At 43.7% G+C, this 18609-nt stretch overlaps 1 protein-coding gene across 1 annotated transcript in view; it reads left to right on the plus strand.

Annotated features, from left to right (window-relative positions):
* Window positions 1-18365, plus strand: part of MYLK4 (myosin light chain kinase family member 4) — an 84383-nt gene extending 66018 nt beyond the window's left edge. Inside the window, exons 6-12 of the mRNA XM_010361817.2 lie at window positions 1853-1994; window positions 4737-4807; window positions 5619-5747; window positions 6699-6851; window positions 9913-9991; window positions 13738-13810; window positions 17140-18365. Of these exons, the coding sequence (XP_010360119.1) occupies window positions 1853-1994; window positions 4737-4807; window positions 5619-5747; window positions 6699-6851; window positions 9913-9991; window positions 13738-13785 (622 nt within the window). The 3' untranslated portion in view covers window positions 13786-13810; window positions 17140-18365. The remainder of the gene's footprint in view (window positions 1-1852; window positions 1995-4736; window positions 4808-5618; window positions 5748-6698; window positions 6852-9912; window positions 9992-13737; window positions 13811-17139) is intronic.
* The last annotated feature ends 244 nt before the right edge of the window (window positions 18366-18609 follow it).

Genomic DNA, 18609 nt, shown 5'->3' on the forward strand with positions numbered 1-18609 from the left:
ATCTAAGCTGTTTGTCAAAAATCAAGCTTAAATACTAGCCAGGGCAACCTGGAGGAAAGTGGTTTTTGAGCTACATCTTACTTTCACCGTATTCACATGTCAAAAACGGTTGATGATTCGGGCTCAGAAGCTTCCATTTAAACTCATCTTTATAAAACATAAGGACTGGTTAGTCAGAAACCGAGTACAGTCATTACTTGGAATCTGAGAGGGTCCCAGGATCCCCGCAAACACCAAAACCAGAGGACACTCAAGTTCCTGGTATAAAATGGTGTAGTCTTTTGCATATAACCTATGCCCATCCCCCCGAGTACTTTAAATAATCTCTAGACTACTTATAATACTTGATAAACTGTACATGCCACTTATACAGTTGTTATACTGTATATTTAAAAAGTTTGTGTTATTTTTGTTGTTGTATTGTCAATTTTTATTGTTTTTTGGTCAAACATTTTGATCTGCGATTGTTCGAACCTGTGGAAGCAGGATCCACGAATGGGGAGGGACGACTGCAATTCCAACACAGAATTGATATTGTGATTCCGTTTTGTTTTTCATTCTGCAATCAGGCATTCTGAATAAAAAGTATAGGTTCCTGGTCCTCCCTTATCCACACTTCCACTTTCCATGGTCTCAGTTACCCGAGGCCCCAAAATATTAAATGGAAAATTCCAGAAGTAAACAATCAACAGGTTTTAAATTGCACACTGTTCTGAGTAGCCTGATGAAATCTCCCACCGTCCCGCTCGGTCCCACCCAGGACGTGAATCATCCCTTTGTCCAGCGTCTCCACCACTCCCTGCGGTTAGTCACTTAGTAGCCGACTGGGTCATCAGATCGACTGTGGAGGCATCGCAGTGCTTGTGTTCACGGAACTCTTGTTTTACTTCACAATGGCCCCAAAGCACAAGAATAGTGCAGCTGGCATATTGTCATCATTGTTCTATTTTACCCTTAGTTATCGTTGCTAATCCCTTACTGTGCTTAATTTATGAATCAAACTATCGGAGTTATGTATCTATAGGAAATAACATAGTATATACAGGGTTCAGTACTATCCACAGTTTCAGGCATCCATGAAGGGTCTTGGAAGGTGTCCTAGAGGATAAGGGAAATTACTGTGTCTAGCACCAGCCACGTAGAAGCACTGGAGAGTTAGAGGGCTGAGACCCTGACTACTTTCAGTCAGGGCTTGGAGTTCCCCTCCCAGAGTTCTTAGGGTCCTCTTTCTCTTCAGTATCTTTAGAACATGATACATGTGGGCTCACCCCAGAGCTGAAGACACTGGATAAAGGGGCTTTGAGGGCGGGTGCGGTGGCTCATGCCTGTAATCCCAGCACTTTGGAAGGCCAAGACTGGTGGGTCACTTGAGGTCAGGAGTTCAAAACCAGCTTGACCAACACAGTGAAACCCCATCTCTACTAAAAATACAAAAATTAGCTGGGCATGGTGGCGTGTGCCTCTAATCCCAGCTACTTGGGAGACTGAGGCATGAGAATCGCTTGAATCTGGGAGGCGGAGCTTGCAGTGAGCCAAGATCCTGCCACTGCACTCCAGCCTGAGCAACAGAGTGAGACTCCGTCTCAAAAAAAAAAAAAAAAAAAAAAAAAAAAACGCACCCAAAAAAGATGGAGGGTTGGCTTGAGGATTTCCATTTGTGAGATTGAAGGTATATAAAATACAGGCCTTCAAGATAAGAATCATCTAAGTAAGACAGCAAATAAGGCGGAGAAATAACTGCACATACACCTTTCAGAAGAGGTAGCAGAACTTGCACGCCAAGTCACTACAAGAAAAGCGCATGGTGGTTAGGAAATCAGGACTGAGGGCTTCGCTCCTCTTCCCTCTGCAGCGTGGATGGTGGGGAGCTGTTTGACCGCATCATTGATGAGAACTACAATTTGACGGAACTTGATACCATCCTGTTCATGAAGCAGATATGTGAGGGGATAAGGCACATGCATCAGATGTACATTCTCCACTTGGACCTGAAGGTAAGGGTGTTTTGTATCCTGTGAGATTTTGTATCCTTTCCACGCCTTGCTCAGTGAGTGGGCCCTGTCTGCTATTATATGCCACTGGGGAAATTGGTACAGTCATTTCAGAAATGAATAAACATCTGAATTGTTCCCCTCATCTCCTTATTCTCAGCTTTTGTCACTCCCTAATATTTTGCATGTTCCATCTTCAGGAGCTAATATTCAGATTCTTGTAATTTGCCTGCGTTAAGGAAATCTATATGGCAATGGTTTCCCTTAAAGTTTAGAATTAAAACAGTCACCACCACCACCACCACCACAGCGGTAGCCATGTGGTATCCCTCTTGTCAGGACAAGTAGGTGAGAGGATTTTAGCTAACTCAGAATTCCCTAAGTAGTAGCCAACCTTTCCAGGTCTCCAAGAATTGCCGGCAGCTCCTCGAGTCACTCAGGAAGCTCCGGACTTTGAGACTTGTTTTTCTGTGGGTTTGCTGCCCCGTGGAATAGAATCCTATGGAGAATGGAGCAGAGGGCAGTCGGAAGAACGGGGCCGAAGTGCTAAGGGGCAGAGAGGGTGGGGCGGGCACCCCACTGCCAATGGTAGAAAGCACAGAGAAGCCAAACCGCCTTTCTTTCTCCTCCTATTGATCACCCCTTCCCTCTTTACCTCTCTCATTATATCTCACTATGAAACTCCTAGAATCGGACTGTACGTAGTCTTAGTTACAACCAATAAAAGACCTAGGCCCCATAACCCTGATCAAGTCCCATGTTGGGACTAAGTATCATAAAGTACATCTTGTGTGGCTTGGTCATTTTCTCATTTCCCTGTTTGCACAGCACGACAGTAAGATAAAATATATATTCTATATAACATCCCATCTATTGCATGTCACTAGGGATTGCATAGCTAAATAAATTTAGCCTCCTTAAATAGGTTTCCATGGCCCTCTCTTCCTATAACTTGGCTTCCCTCACTGTCTTGATTTATGTGCCTTGCCTTCCCCATTCACTTTGGAGCAGGAGGAGAGCAGGAGGAAGTGGTTTATAAAATGACAAAGTCAGAGGTTAAAAATCATTAGCAAAACCCTCGCTACGAGCTGAGTTTGATAATGCATGCTTTCATGGAGCGTTTTCATTGAATGTAGATATTCTGCAGATATCCCTAAAGGGATTTGATTGGCAACTGGAATTAAGAGCAAACCTATTGTAAGTCAAATGACTCCATATGGGGCTTTATAACATTGATTGAGGACCTGCAGCGGGCAATTTTAGTTATTTCTTGGATGCAAAGATCATAAAAAAGGTGACAGCTGGATGGGTCATTAAGGAGCTGCTTTTCTGAAAGATCCTTGGAAGGAAAAGGGCCAAAAATATTAAGAATGATTGTCACTATGTGGGGGGAGATTATAGGTGACTTACAAACAGTCTGTTTTATATTTTTGTTTTGCAAATTTTATCCAATGAACATTCTTTAATTTTATCATCATAAAAAGGCTAACTTTTTGAAATGCCCTCAAAACATTTCTCTATATCCTGCAAACTTTTTGATGCCACAGTACTCCTTCACAATTGGACAGCTTTATACATGATCCGTCAGTTATTTAAGCACGAAACCAAATGTTTCACATAACACCCCTTCTCTACAATGACTTTGACTCACAAACATCTGTTTTAGAGATATTTTAGAAAAGGGCTTCCAAAGATATTCTACCCAACCAAATGTACTATTGAATATTGATAAGGAGACACTGTGTCATTTCATAACGTGTCTCTGAATTCTGATCTCATTGGAACCTCTTCTCCATCCGGACAGGTTGGGGAGGGGGAGCCTGCTCCCACTGAAGGCTGAGGAATGGGATCCTGAGCATTCGGCTTCTGGGCTGGTGCCCTCCAGCTCATAAAGAGTTGGGACTGAGGGTTCTTAACTCTTTGAAAACTTTGTTTCTCTTTTATAAATGGCCTTGACTTTATATGAAATCACTTACTTTCCCCAGACCTCCGTTTTTCGACCCCAGTAAACATTAGGTGCACTTGTCGGACATTCTGTGAGCCCTGAGGCTGCACTACAACCTACTTGTCTCCCCTACACCCCAAGGCGGTCAGGTTAGCAGGCTAAGGTCTTACCAGGGCCTAGCTCCAAGGGAACACTTAGGGGATTTAGGCATTGAGACCAAACTCAGCAAAACCTCGGAACTGCCGAGACTGAAGAATGACTGGAGAGAAAAGCCCTCCTCTCCCGTGCGACTTTCCCATAAGCGTTGAGCAAAGGGAAGCTCTGGAGGCCGGAACGTTCACAGTATAGTGCATGTTCAGTGCGGCTGTTTAAATGGAGCAGGTCAATTCTCTTGGAACTCATAAATCTTGGGAAAACTACTTCTCCAAGAAGGGGAAATTCATACTCAATAATTTAGAGGGGCAGATGTCGGGTCTGAGCGGGCCTCCACAGTGCATTTGGGAAGGACTGAAGCAGCCTCCTCTTCTTGCTCCCCTCAAGGCCTCTGCCTGAACTCAGGCATTATGGTGAACTGTGAAGCCGTGGAGAGGACAGGCTGGGTAATGCAGGGTTGGCAGGATACCCGCAACCTCATCCACCACATAATTAAAGGAGAAAGTACCCACACGGACAAGCCCGCCCCGAAGTGAAAGGCCTGATATGTTTTTTCTGAGCATCGTTGTATTTTTAGTTGTGGTTCAAGGACAATTTGAGTGAATGATGGTTGTTTTCATTGCTAATGTGTCTCTTTCTCCTGGCAGCCTGAGAATATCCTGTGTGTGAATCGGGATGCTAAGCAAATAAAAATTATTGATTTTGGATTGGCCAGAAGGTATGTCTATTTGGACATAGGTGTACGAATGGAGGTAGGGGACATGATGGGTGCCCTTTCTTTGCAAACATATATCAGATCTGCTCCTTGGTTTCATGATCTCATTTATAACTAATTTAACAAAAATTATTATGTTTGGCCTTAACTTGCTAAATTTGAGACTTGAGTGTTTAGAAGTTTCTATAATGCATGCAGTAAAAAGTATAAAAAATTAAAACCTAATACAGTGAAGTTTATTAAATTAGAAGCCATTAATTTAGCATTTGCAAGTGTTTGTCTTCATCTTTCATATTTGTTCCATCTGTACAGAGAAGATTTACTTTAAAAATATTAACAACGTAAGCAAGATTGCAAAGGGTTCTGGCACAAAGAGCGAACAAAGAGTTTACATGGACACGTTAACAATTCAGCACATTGACGATGTGTATAAAATGGATGTTGTAAATATTGCAGTACTCTGTTTATTCATTAATACAGGCTTACTCCAGTCATCCCCATGTCAATGACTGTATCAGGTTTCCTCTTGTCATCTTCTATAATTCAGATGTTCTAATTATTCACAGTGGCTTCTCCTACAACTGGTTCAACATATTAAGGTTTCCTAGTATGAATTTTGACTTTTAAATTTTCTGGGACCGCTGTACAAGTTTTTGACACTCTTTCTTCATTGTTTGGGTTCCTTTAATGTTTGTTTATTTGAAGTTTGCTGTATGTATGGCTGAAGTTATTTTGTCTCATAGACTGCATCATTTCAGTGTTCATGATTTTTGATTGACACTTCCATCCTTCCACGCTGTCTCTTAAATTGCAGATACAAACCCAGAGAGAAGCTGAAGGTGAACTTTGGAACCCCAGAATTTCTCGCCCCTGAAGTTGTGAACTATGATTTTGTTTCCTTTCCAACTGACATGTGGAGTGTGGGGGTCATCGCCTATATGCTGTGAGTAGCTCTCCCTGTCTGTGACCCTTCTCCATCTCCATGCTTATTTTCTGCGGTTTTGCCATTTTAAATAAAAGCCCCAATTGAGGTCTGTAAAAAATAAATAACACTGTCCCATCCTCAGTTGCTTTCTAGGTTCAGTTGAATCCTGTGGGTGAAAGGACTGAATTCTTTCCCTGCACATCATTTGGAAAAGTAAATGTGTGTCCTCTTCATTAATCACTTTAACTCCTAGGACACAACCTAAAAACCAAAAAATAATTTAAAGAGCTCACATGGCCCGGCGCGTGGCTCATGCCTGTAATCCCAGCACTTTGGGAGGCTGAAGCAGGCAGATCATGAGGTCAAGAGATCGAGACCATCTTGGCCAACATGGTGAAACCCCGTCTCTACTAAAAATACAAAAATTAGCCAGGTTTGGTGGTGTGCGCCTCTAATCTTAGCTACTTGGGAGGCTGAGGCAGGAGAATTGCTTGAACCCGGGAGGCGGAGGTTTCAGTGAGCCAAGATCACACCACTGTACTCCAGCCTGGTGACAGAGGAAGACTGCATCTCAAAAAAAAAAAAAAAAAAAAAAAAAAAAAAAAAGCTCATATCCTGATCGGCTAAGTGACTCAGGCTAGCCTTACCCCTCAGAGATGACATGCCTGGCATTTGCCATCTGAGCATGTAGTAGCACTTTGTGAGCTGTAAAGTGATTTAAAAAGGAAGCTGATATTCATATTCATATTCTGTTGTTGCTACTGTCTTTATTGTCACAGTTGTTTAATTAGGAGTTGTGTGGAAGTGGCAAGCATTTTCTTGATTGCAATAATATATTATAAAATTATGCTTTGGGATTACATTATTTTCCTTCTCTCACCTTTGAATGGCAGAACCAGAAAAGCAATCTGTATGGAAAGGGGTTGAAGCTGTTTAAAAAATACTCACTCTGGACCCTGTGTCCTCCAGACTTAGCGGTTTGTCCCCTTTCCTGGGTGACAATGATGCTGAGACGCTGAACAACATCCTGGCCTGCAGGTGGGACTTAGAGGATGAAGAATTTCAGGACATCTCAGAGGAGGCCAAGGAGTTCATCTCCAAGCTTCTGATTAAGGAGAAGAGGTAACCAAGTTCGTCCTGTGCTCTGGGCACAGTAGGGATGATCAGAAAGCAGGGCGTACCACCAGGGCTGCTAGAATTTATTGCCTTGCTAACATCTGTGATGCTCGTGCAAAGTCATAGATAGAATGAAGTTTGATCCTCTTGACCCACTCTACTGTGATCTGGGACTGCTTTGGTCATGAAGCTACACAAACCTTTCTCCTCCTGCCATTTATCATGCAGCCGTACCAACCATGAGCTCCTGCTGGGCCTCAGTTGACTCACTGTCAAAATGAAGGACTTAGGAGAAGTATTTCTAGGATTCCTTTCACCTCTACAAAGCTGTATATGGTTCTGTGTAGCTGAATCTTTAACTACCATTTCATTTGAGAACCTACTATGGGCCAGATCGTGCCAAGTGCTTTGTAGACATTAATCTCTTTTAACCACCACTCCTGCCCGCAACTCCATGAGGCAGAAATTGGGTGGAAGATCCCAGGTCGTTTGCCCATGATCACACCACCAGTAATTGGCAGAACGGAGGCTCAAACAAATAGTTCTCCTTACCCCACGGCCACACACTTGGCTGTTATCTATTACATGGCCCTCTATTTTCTGTTATGCTAAAACCACATTAATTCAAAAGTCAGTGGATGAAAAAGAATGACACTGGAATGTAGGGATTTGCATTTTAGAATCAGAGAGGGAGAAGGGCATAGTGATTAACCCATCAAACACTCTGTTTCAGATGGCTTTCTGCCTGAGCCATATAATGATTTAATCTGTTAAGACTTTCAGGACCAACAGCACTTGTCTTACCGTTTTATTATCTTTATGGCTTTAAAGTCACAATACACATGGCCATGGATCAACAGGTAGGAGGGTGTCACAGGGAGTGGGGAAACAGTGTAGGCAGCGGGTCTGGCACAGAGCCTGGCAAGAGATGCCTTCATTCAAGTGTCAATCACCTACTGTGTGCCAGGAAATGTGCCATGTGTTAAGAATAGATGCACAAATCCAGTCCCTGCCTACAGTAACTCACCATCTAATACAAGGGATAGGTATTTTTTAAAAAGATGTAATAAAATGTGGTTAACACAAAGATAAGGCCAGAACTGAGTCCTTAGAGAATGAATAGAACCCAGCCAGGCTAGGAGTATCAGCCAGACAGGAGGGACAATTCACAAATAGTGGATTAATAATAATAATAACCTTGATGGAAAGGCACAATAACAGCCAGGGTTATTGTTATTAGCACATTACCCTACCCAAGGCAGTGAACACATGGAAACTGTCAACCTTTTCAAATCTTCGGAGGACGAGAAATCCACATTTACTGCGAACCTGTTTTACACGTGTACTTTTGTGTGTTATCTTATTTGGCTTCTGGATAATCCTGTGGTCTGTGGAGACCATCATTTTACAGATGGGAAAACTGAGGGTGAGAGCAGTGCTGCAGTCACATGGCCAGCTCCGAGCAGATGCAGAGGTGGACCCAGTGGGCTCCAGTGCTGCTCACTCCTTCAGTCTGAGGGCTTCATGGATGCCCAAGGAGCATCCGATACCCATCTGGGCCGGTGGCAACAAGCTTAGGATTCCAGTCAATGCTTGGATGAAACTAAAGCCAAAAGCCAAACACCACTATCATAGAATAAATTTCTGGGGTACAAAAATAAACTTGAAATATTATTAAAAGTTTAATTATTAGTACAATGTTATTGTTAACTTTTTAATAGCCGGATTTAAGAAGTTCGACACTAGAGTGCAGAATCATCATTTTTCACCTTGGTCAGCCATTGGAAGGCTCTGGAGATCCAGTGCTGAAAATGTATGACACTAATCAGACCACACTTCCAACTGAGGTTGGTGGAAGTCAAGAGATTTTTAAAAATTACCTCTGCCTGTTTTTGGCACTATAATTTTGACGTTGTCACCAAGTTCATTGACTGTAATAAAGACTTATCTCCTTTTCAAATCTTATACTTAAATATTTTGGTACTTGATGAAGCGATTGCATTGAAGCAATCCTACACACTGAAGCTTCATTACTGCTTGGAACTACCTCTTTGACTTCAGATTGTTGCATTCACTTACAGATTTTTTTTTTTTTTTTTTTTTTTTTTTTGAGACGGAATCTCGCGCTGTCACCTAGGCTGGAGTGTAATGGCATGATCTTGGCTCACTGCAACCTCCACCTCCTGGGTTCACGTGATTCTCCCACCTCAGCCTCCTGAGTAGCTGGGATTACAGTTGTGCCCCACCACACCCAGCTAATTTTTTGTATTTTTAGTAGAGATGGGGTTTCACTATGTTGGCCAGACTGGTCTTGAATTCCTGACTTCATGATCCGCCCCCCTCAGCCTCCCAAAGTGCTGGGATTACAGGCGTGAGCCATTGCGCCTGGCCTACAGTTTTTATTTTGAAAGGTTATTTGTTTTAATGTGATAAATCCTAGCACATCAAACAAATTTATAGAACTTAGAATTCAAATATAGTAAATCTATATTATTATTCTTCATATTATTTCCCAAAATTGTATAAACCTTTGCTAGCTCCAAAAGGATATTGTTTCTTTGTAAAAGTATCTATTGGTCCCTCTCTTAATAATTACATTGACTCTATTTCCCTACCTATTTAACTCAAAACTTCTTAATTCAAAAGTTAGTAATGTTTATTATTCAAAAGTTTTAATACATAAACTGCTTTGGTAATCATCAAGAATCATTGTAGCATTTTGCTCTTACAATAATAAATATATATTTATTTTTCAACTGACGGATAGGAATCCACTTTACTAAGTTCAGATGTTATACTACAGAAATGGTTACTTATATTTGAAAGTAAGTGTTCAGTTATTAACAAGGATTTTTATTATTTGCCTTGTTTGTCTTTACTAATGTTTTCCTGATGGGATTTGATAGTCACCTATGCCATCACTGATAGCACACAGTTCAAGAGAAGGCAGAATTGACCATGAGTTTGACATTTGGCCATCTGGTCTCCCAAAGGCAGAGGCTGGAGCTGAGACTGAGCAGCAGATGCAGGCCTTCTTCTACTAATCACCTTCTGAATTTCCCTCTAGTTGGCGAATAAGTGCAAGCGAAGCTCTCAAGCACCCCTGGTTGTCAGACCACAAGCTCCACTCCAGACTCAATGCCCAGGTGACCACAGCTTCTTATTCTTCCTCTTTTTCTCCTGTCTGCCTGTCTTTTGCAGATCAGATGCTAGAGTCAACTTAACCTTAAATAAGGTTCTTTCTCATTCCTTTTCTCACAGACTACAAATCTTGTGTGGGTATTAAATTACTTAAAATGCATTTTTAAAAAATTTATTTATTTATTTTTATTTTTTTATTTTTTTGTGAGACAGAGTTTCGCTGTTGTTGCCCAAACTGGAGTGCAATGGTGCGATCTCAGCTCACTGCCACCTCCACCTCCCGGGATCAAGTGATTCTCCTGCCTCAGCCTCCCAAGTAGCTGGGATTACAGGTGTACACCACCATGCCTGGCTAATTTTGTAATTTTAGTAGAGACAGAGTTTCACCATGTTGGTCAGGCTGGTCTCAAACCCCGCCCTCGTGATCCACCCACCTCGGCCTCCCATAGTGCTGGGATTACAGGCGTGAGCCCCTGCGCCTGGCCTTAAAATGCTTTTTTGGGCAGTTTACATTTTAAAAATAATGTATTTGTTGTTTAATAGAGTATTTTCAGCGTAACTGTTTATTATTAAATTGTTGTATCCATTATAGAATGAATTAATTCATTGTCATGTGCACATACATACAGACATATAACCTATAAACATATAAAGTTCTGGAGAATATATAGTAATATTCATTCAGGAGAAATATGCCTCCTTAAAACAGAATTCAGAATTCTAAATTCTGTGCTCACCTGGCTTGGTCTGCTCTGGGCACCGAATCTAATTATTAGATAATTCGAATCTATTAGAATTATCTAATACTCAGCTTGGTCCAGATATCTATACAAGTCTTTGTGTAGGAGACTCTTAGACTACAGACTGAGTACAGTGAATAACCTAGCCCACTCTGTAATAACTTCTTACAATGAAATCTTCATCTACTCTCATCGCCTTAATTACCAGATATTCATATTCCAACTTCCTCATCTGCCTCTTTGGCAAAGGTATCTTTCCTAAGCTGCAGAACCGTACATCCATCTGTGTATTAGATGTTTCCACCTGGATCTTCCCACCCCTAAACTAATCTCATCTCCCTGCACCACGCCTCACCATCAGCCATCCTCCTAGCGAAGGATGCCCCCGGAGCGGCCTCAGCCAGCCCCCGCCCGTCTTCTTTGTTTCCTTCCTCTCCTTCAATCCCCCATCTCATGTTTAATTTACCTCCATGTTCTGTACATGATATCCCCTAATTACCTCTGGAAGCTGTGTATTTCTCTCCATTCCCATGGTTACCGTGGCCTGGGACATGCCTCCCCTGAATGACTGCAGCCTCCTGACTGGCTTCTTGGCCTCCTTCATGTTGTCCCCATCCAAATGATTGTGGATTATATAATTAACACAGAAACAGATGTGCAATGCCCAAGTAACTTTACTGAACATCTAGGATGTTCAATTGGCAAGATGCACATACAGGCAAGACACCATGCAAACCTTTGGGCCCACCAGGGACCTGTCTGACGTGCCCATCAGTTAGGGTGGCTGGTGCCCTGCCCTGGTGTAGCATGGGTTTGATACGTTTTTGTTTCTTCCACCTTTGCTCCTCATGCTCTCCATTTCCTGAGGTTTTTGGAATGGAACTTTTTCACTGACCAACAAACCTTGGAATGACTATGCCTTAGGTACTCACTTTTTCCACATCCAGTTTTTATTGAAATTAACTTTACTTCTAAATTCAGCATCGGCACTAAGTTTTATTTGTGTCTGAATATACCTTTCCTTGATAATTGGTACTGATGTCAAGTAAAAATAGACTTATTACCTAGTGGGTACCTCATCCAGACTACATAAACTGCTTATTAGGGTTACCAACCTATTTTGAGCCAATTTTCCACCAATGTATTTTTATCCAAGCTTATTGGTGTCCAAATACACTTTGACATGGCAGGATAGTATAGAAACCACAGCAGATAATTAATGACATTGTACAGTTTAAAAAGTTTAAGAATATTTTTTAAACCATGTAGCAACAAGTAAAATCACCTTTTGTATCCATCCATCTGCTGGTACCTGAGGTGAATAGATAGTTCAAGAGTGATGATGATTTTTTTTTTTAATGAAAAACAAATTCCATTTTATAAATCTAGTTATTACAGTTATAATTATACAGCATTGTGGAGACACCCTTCTAACTGCTTTACAAAAAATACCTCCCTCACTCCTCATAGCAACCCATGAAACAGGCACATTAGTGTCTGTAGCTGAGAACACTCAGGACAGGGCTGAGCTCTGGAGTCCGGACAGAGCCTCACTGCTCTGCTCTCCTGCCGCTGATGGGCTGCTGGGTACAGGGGACCTGAGCAATGCTTCCAGAACCTTTCTTGTACCATACAGTTTTAGTGTTACTCAAAGTCAATATTCAAACTTAGTATATCTTACTTTTCAAGGAAATATTGAGACTGAAGTTTCCCAGAAGGCTTATTTTTAGAATAATCTTGGTTTTACAACATCAGAATTTACCTTTAAGTTGAAAATGTAATTCTGATCCAAAACTGTTTACCATTTCAACCTAAATTCTATTGTTAAGTCTTTCGTGTATTTTTATTTGTCTCTTTTGCTTCGAGCTTAAAAGCACTTGCTATTTTGTAACCACTTGAGTAGCATTTTGACTGTCACTAAATTTAAGAAGGATTTTTTTTTCTTAGAAGTTAACATCCGAGAGTTCTCTGCCCTCTGTATTATGCTCAAGGTGACATGCGATGACTCCCAGCCTTTCTTACGTCCAACCATCTGTGTGTAACCTGTTTCCATCAGAAGCAGCTCTCAGCTGGGGTGGGGCAAAGCACTCCCAAACTAGGAATCTACTAGAACTCAGCACCTGCTGCAGAATTAGCCAGGGTTCTGGGACCAGAGGAAGGAACACGACACAAATTTGACGTGGTTTCTTTCCCCCAGAGCTAAGAAGCCTCTGAGCCTTCCTTCCCATTCTCACTGTTACGTCCTTGGCTCATGCCCTCTCAGTGAACTAATAAAACAACCTGTGAACTGATATCCAACCTCTACTCACCCTCTTCCTTAATCTATCACATCATTAGTTCCTTAATTACAGCTCAGACCTTGACTGAAAAAATCTTTACGTGTTCCCCGTGGTCCACACCAGACCCAACCCAGTTGCAGTCAGGGCCTGCTCCAGGACGCCCCCAGCTCTTATTTTGAGCCTTGTCTCCACTGCTGCTTCCAGAGCAGCCCACAAGTCAGTACTTGTCTAAGGCCTGTATTAAATGCCCCGGCTTTTCTCTATCCTTAAACTGGACTCTTTCTCTGTGTTCTTGAATCTCTTTGTGGAATTCACATTCCTGTCGTCTACTCAATTTGAAAACTTTTGGAAGAAGCTGTTTCTGTGTCTGACTCATCTTTGCAGTCATCGTAGCCCCAGTATCGCAAGTGACAGGGCACTCTTGTGCTATATCAGCGTGAGTTTTGGCAAAACACACCTGAGTGTGATGAGGTGCTGAGCTCTTTGGCCCTGACTCTGTGTGAAAAGGAAGGGTCGTGTGACAGGGGCCTCAGGGGAGACTGGATTCTGAGATGGACTCCGAGGTTGGCCAGGGTGTCTGTCAGGGGGTTGTCGGAAATGTAGGCTTCAAGAATCTCTCTTGAAGAGCACCTTCCACTCAGTAGCAAGTGATTGTCTTTTCACGTGTGCTCATAAATCAGGGCCTGATGGAAACAGTCCTAATCCTTCCCACATGTCTTCTGCTTTCCCTAGAAGAAGAAGAATCGTGGCTCTGATGCCCAGGACTTCGTGACCAAATAGTCTACAGGAGGCACCCATTTGAAAGGTTAGTCTTGGGTCTCCTCAAGAGGTGTCTGTGAAGGCCTTAAGAGACAGGAATAAGAAAGAAATGGAACATTTGCTCACAGACTATGCAGGAAGAAGAGCAGCGTTTCGGCTGGCGTGGAGGGCCCTGAAATCAGAATGCTGTGTTTGCACCCTGACTCTGCTTTCTCACTGGAGGAAGCTCAGTGCCTGACTTGCAGGTTGGGGAGAGTCTCACTTCCTAAGCTTGTTGAGTGGCTCCCATGAGAGCATCCAAGCAAAGCCCCAAAACCAGGGTCTGGTGCATAGGAGGGATCAATAACCAGCTCAGGAGGTGCTGGTAACCGTCTGGGGGTAGTCCTTATGACAATGTGTGAGATCAGAGGAAGTGACACCCTCTTTTGTACAGATGGGGAAATTGCATCTCAGAGACTCAGAGACTAAATAATACCCCCACGGCCATGCAGCTTGTAAAGGGTGGAGTGTGGTTCCCTTGGGTGTTTCTGAAGCCGATGCCCATGTTTTTAGTCCCCTGAGCTGCTTCCTGATCTTGGCCTGCTCTACGAGCCCAAAGAATACCACCTCCTACACACACCCAGACACATGGACCTCCAGCTAGCTCAGGTGTTTTTGGAATCATTGAGAGATGGGTTTACACATGAATACCTTCTTTGATATCAATAATCTAGCCCAATGTAGCCCTAAAGGAGAAGACTAAGAGGCACATGTACTTATGAAGGACTCTAAGAAAACCCAACATTCATGTCCTTGCCGGGGGCCTGGACCCTGCAGCGAGTCAGCTCCCTAATCTTGGGCAGGGAATCCACAGCCATTTTCTCAGCTCCATGCATGGAACTGCACAGGGTTGATGACTTGTGAGTGAGTTCTTGCTGCTCACTGTTTTTTTTTGTTGTTGTTGTTTGTTTGTTTTTTGAGATGGAGTCTTGCTCTGTCACCCAGGCTGGAGTGCGATGGTGCGATCTTGGCTCACTGCAACCCCCACCTCCCAGGTTCCAGCGATTCTCCTGCCTCAGCATCCTGAGTAGCTGGGATTACAGGCACCTGCCACCACGCCTGGCTAAGTTTTGTATTTTTAGTAGAGACGGGGTTTCACCATGTTAGCCAGGCCGGTCTCAAACTCCTGACCTTAGGTGATCCTCCCGCCTCTGCTTCCCAGAGTGCTGGGATTACACGGTGAGCCATGGGACCCGGCCTGGTCTTCATCCTTTCTTCTGATAGGTCTGTTTCTGGGCCTGAGGTTTCTGCCCAAGTAAAAAAATCAAACCTTTTTGATTATACATATTCTTGTAAGCTGCCTTGAATTTTTGTAGAATAAGATGGGGTAGAAATGAATCAGTACCTCATAGTAAAGGCCACACATCAGTACTAAGTAAACACTTGGCCTACGGAGGAAAGGAAGCTTACATATGCCCCTGTCACTTATTTAGAAATCCACAAAAAGTGAACAGGAAGGCTTGTGCATTCTATTTACAAAGACCATTCTTCTTTGTCAAAAACAGCAAGGACATGAAAGTCTTGATAAGGTAGGAGAGAGTTTTGTTTCTTGTGAGGACAACCTGGAGCAAGAAAGGACCCTCGTGCCCCCAGGCCTAGGTTATGGCACTCAGCGAGGTGCCCCAGCCCTGCACTGTGAGTGCCTGGATCCACAGGCAACCAGGCTGTGTCCGCTCCTTCTCCCCGCCCCGCCTTCACCCTCTCCCCCAGAAGCAGTTTTGTCCCTAGCGACCACAAACCCCGAGGGTTTGCCACAAACCACCTTCCCACCATAAGGACTGGAGCCACTTTGGAGGCCTGATGGGAATGAATTCACTGGGTGACAGGGTTGCATTCCAAGGCGGGCCTGCTGCCAGGGTCTGGCGGGGGAAGAATGAGGAGGAAATGGTGATGGGAGGGGGTAGAGTCCTTCCACACAGACATGGATGCTTCGAACTCGATGTGATGGAAGACAACAGCAGCCTATGAAGTGATGGCCGTGCAGAGGATGAAGACAGCACATTTGGGCTGGCCACGCTGGGACAGCTGGACACAGCGTCTGCTGGAACTGCTTGAGGAGGCCTGCTGATGGTCATGGAGCTGGCTGCCTTCCTTTCCTGCACTCTTCAGCCCCATTTGGCCTCAGAAATTCACCTGAGTCACACCACAGGCCAAGGAAGAATCATTTCAGATACACACAATCTGGATGCTTCCTAGGCTGGGGTGCAGTGTCGTCAGCATAGCTCACTGCAGCCTCAAACTCCTGGACTCAAGCGATCCTCCTACCTCAGCCTCCCAAGTAGCTGTGAGAAAAGGCATGCACCGCCACGCCTGGCTAATTTTTAAGTTTTTTGTAGAGTTGGGGTCTCACTATGTTGCCCAGGCTGGCCTTAAACTCCTGAGCTCAAGTGATCCTCCTGCCTCTGTCTCCCAAAGCACTGAGATTATAGGAATAAGAGCCACCATGTCCCACCTACCTTCCTACTTTAAATAAATAAATAAATAAAACTTAATGTAAGATTTCAACTCTGGGAGCAGCATCATTTGAGAAGTTAGGAAAAAAAAAAGATTATTCTTCACAATAATATTCCCTGTCAGGATGAGATGGGTTTATGGCAGGATGTATTATGACGGAAACCAAATTTGAGATAATATTGATTTTAAAAATCTGGTGGTTGAAGATTATTCCTGCGGAAAAAGAAAAAGTTCCAGGCCGATAAATAAGACATAATTCACAATGTCAACTGAAGCATACACATCTCCTGCAATTTGTCAGAGGAAACATTCCCAAAATCAACCTGGTGGCATTTGGTTTCTGGTTACCTCTGTCGTATCTTTTGCCAACTTATGGGATATAAATGTAGGGTACTCCTCAGATCCACAGGAATGATGGCAGGTAGCTGTGTGCGGGCCCCAGGTCAGACGTGGTCATAAAGCACATGGAAATGTCCCCATACCTGAGGCCACATTCTCACTTTGATGCTGGGATCAAGCTGACCAGATGGATGGAGCGGCTCTACTTCAGGTGAAACAAAGAGGCCTTGTCCTTCGATATTGCAAATGGTCCTAAAATATCTTGCACAAATTTACCCATGTAACTAACCTGCACATGTACCCCTTGAACCTAAAATAAAAGTTGGAAAGAAAAAAAAATATCTTGCACAAACTAAAAATTAAAAAGCCCAACTCTGGTAAGTGGTGGAATCCATCAAGAGATTTCTTTTTTTTCCCCGCTCACATGCACACATACGTTATTAAAAAAAATCATCTGTGGTTTTCCTAAGGGGCACAACCAACTAATTATAATTTTAAAAGCCCTGCTGAATTAACAAGATTCATATTTTGTTTGCTTTGCAGGAAAACTGCTGCGGTTGCTGCTGCTTCGAGAAAATTTTTTGAAAAATCAGCAGTTCTGATGCCTTGACCCCTATGATGATTGGCAGTCTTAGCAGGGGGAGCCCTCGACCCTGAATTTGAACTTGAACTGGAGTGCCTCTGCTGCGTTCAGAGGGACGCCCAGCGCTGCGGTCTGCTCTCAGGGCGCAGACACATCCCTGCACCCGGTGGTAGTGACGTTGGGAAGATGTTCCCTGCCATCTTGAGATTTTTTACTTCTAAAAAATATTTTTTGATCTTAGTCACTGGGGCAGGGGGTGCATTGTGTCTGCTATTTCTCAGACGACTACAGCCATGACACTTGAGACTTATCGGAGATTTTAAAACTGGAGGATGCATTTGGAGGGAGGAAGCTACTTCTAGCCATTAGACTATGCCTTTTGAAGGGGCAATTAGATGGCCAGAAAGAATTCTAACTCCCATGCACCCTTGAAGACATAGTTTCTCAGACTTTGTCATTTTGATTTGGTCTACGGTCACGTGACTACAATGGATAAATAATTTGCTTGCTGGAACAGAAGCCGTCTTTGAATTCTCCAACAAGAGGCATCAGCCCCTGTGTCTTTCATTTATTCTTAATTGTCCCCAAAGTGCGTTTTCTTCCAAGTAGCTGATTCTGTTTTTCACATCTATACTCCCTGCACCCTTCTGACTGACAGTTCATCCCCACAAAACACATTGGTTTTGAGAGGTGATGCAAAAAGTATCTGTTTATGGTTGGTCTTTGAAATTCTGACCTTTGGAATAATGTCAACAGTCACAAGAGGTTTCCTCAAGCCCCAGTTGTCAACGAAAAGAGACGGATCTGCACCTCCAGGAGCAAGACAGCACTGAGCTTTCAATGTTGAAGTGACTTGGGAAGTAACCTTCAAGCTTCTGGGTAAACACAAACAAACATTGACAAAGACCAAGTCCAGTCTTTCGCCCGTGCTGTCTCAGGGGACTCAGTGGGGGTAAAGAAATCGCAGTCGGACACCAGAGGTGAAGGCAACTCTGCGAGTTCACCTGCTGGACGTGAGAACGTTGGAATGCTCCAGTTGGAAGGTCCCTCTGCGTAGCCCATGTGCCATTTCACAGCAGATATGTAAGAAGGGAAATGGCCCTACTGTAGATAGCTTATGGGGCCCAGAAAGGCACTGGGCTTTAAAGAGCGAAACGAGGCCAGGCGCGGTGGCTCAAGCCTGTAATCCCAGCACTTTGGGAGGCCGAGACGGGCGGATCACGAGGTCAGGAGATCAAGACCATCCTGGCTAACATGGTGAAACCCCGTCTCTACTAAAAATACAAAAAACTAGCCGGGCGAGGTGGCGGGCGCCTGTAGTCCCAGCTACTCAGGAGGCTGAGGCAGGAGAATGGCGGGAACCCGGGAGACGGAGCTTGCAGTGAGCTGAGATCCGGCCACTGCACTCCAGCCCGGGCGACAGAGCGAGA

Source organism: Rhinopithecus roxellana, chromosome 4 (assembly GCF_007565055.1).
Source record: "Rhinopithecus roxellana isolate Shanxi Qingling chromosome 4, ASM756505v1, whole genome shotgun sequence".
In the NCBI taxonomy this organism is placed as follows: Eukaryota; Metazoa; Chordata; class Mammalia; order Primates; family Cercopithecidae; genus Rhinopithecus; species Rhinopithecus roxellana.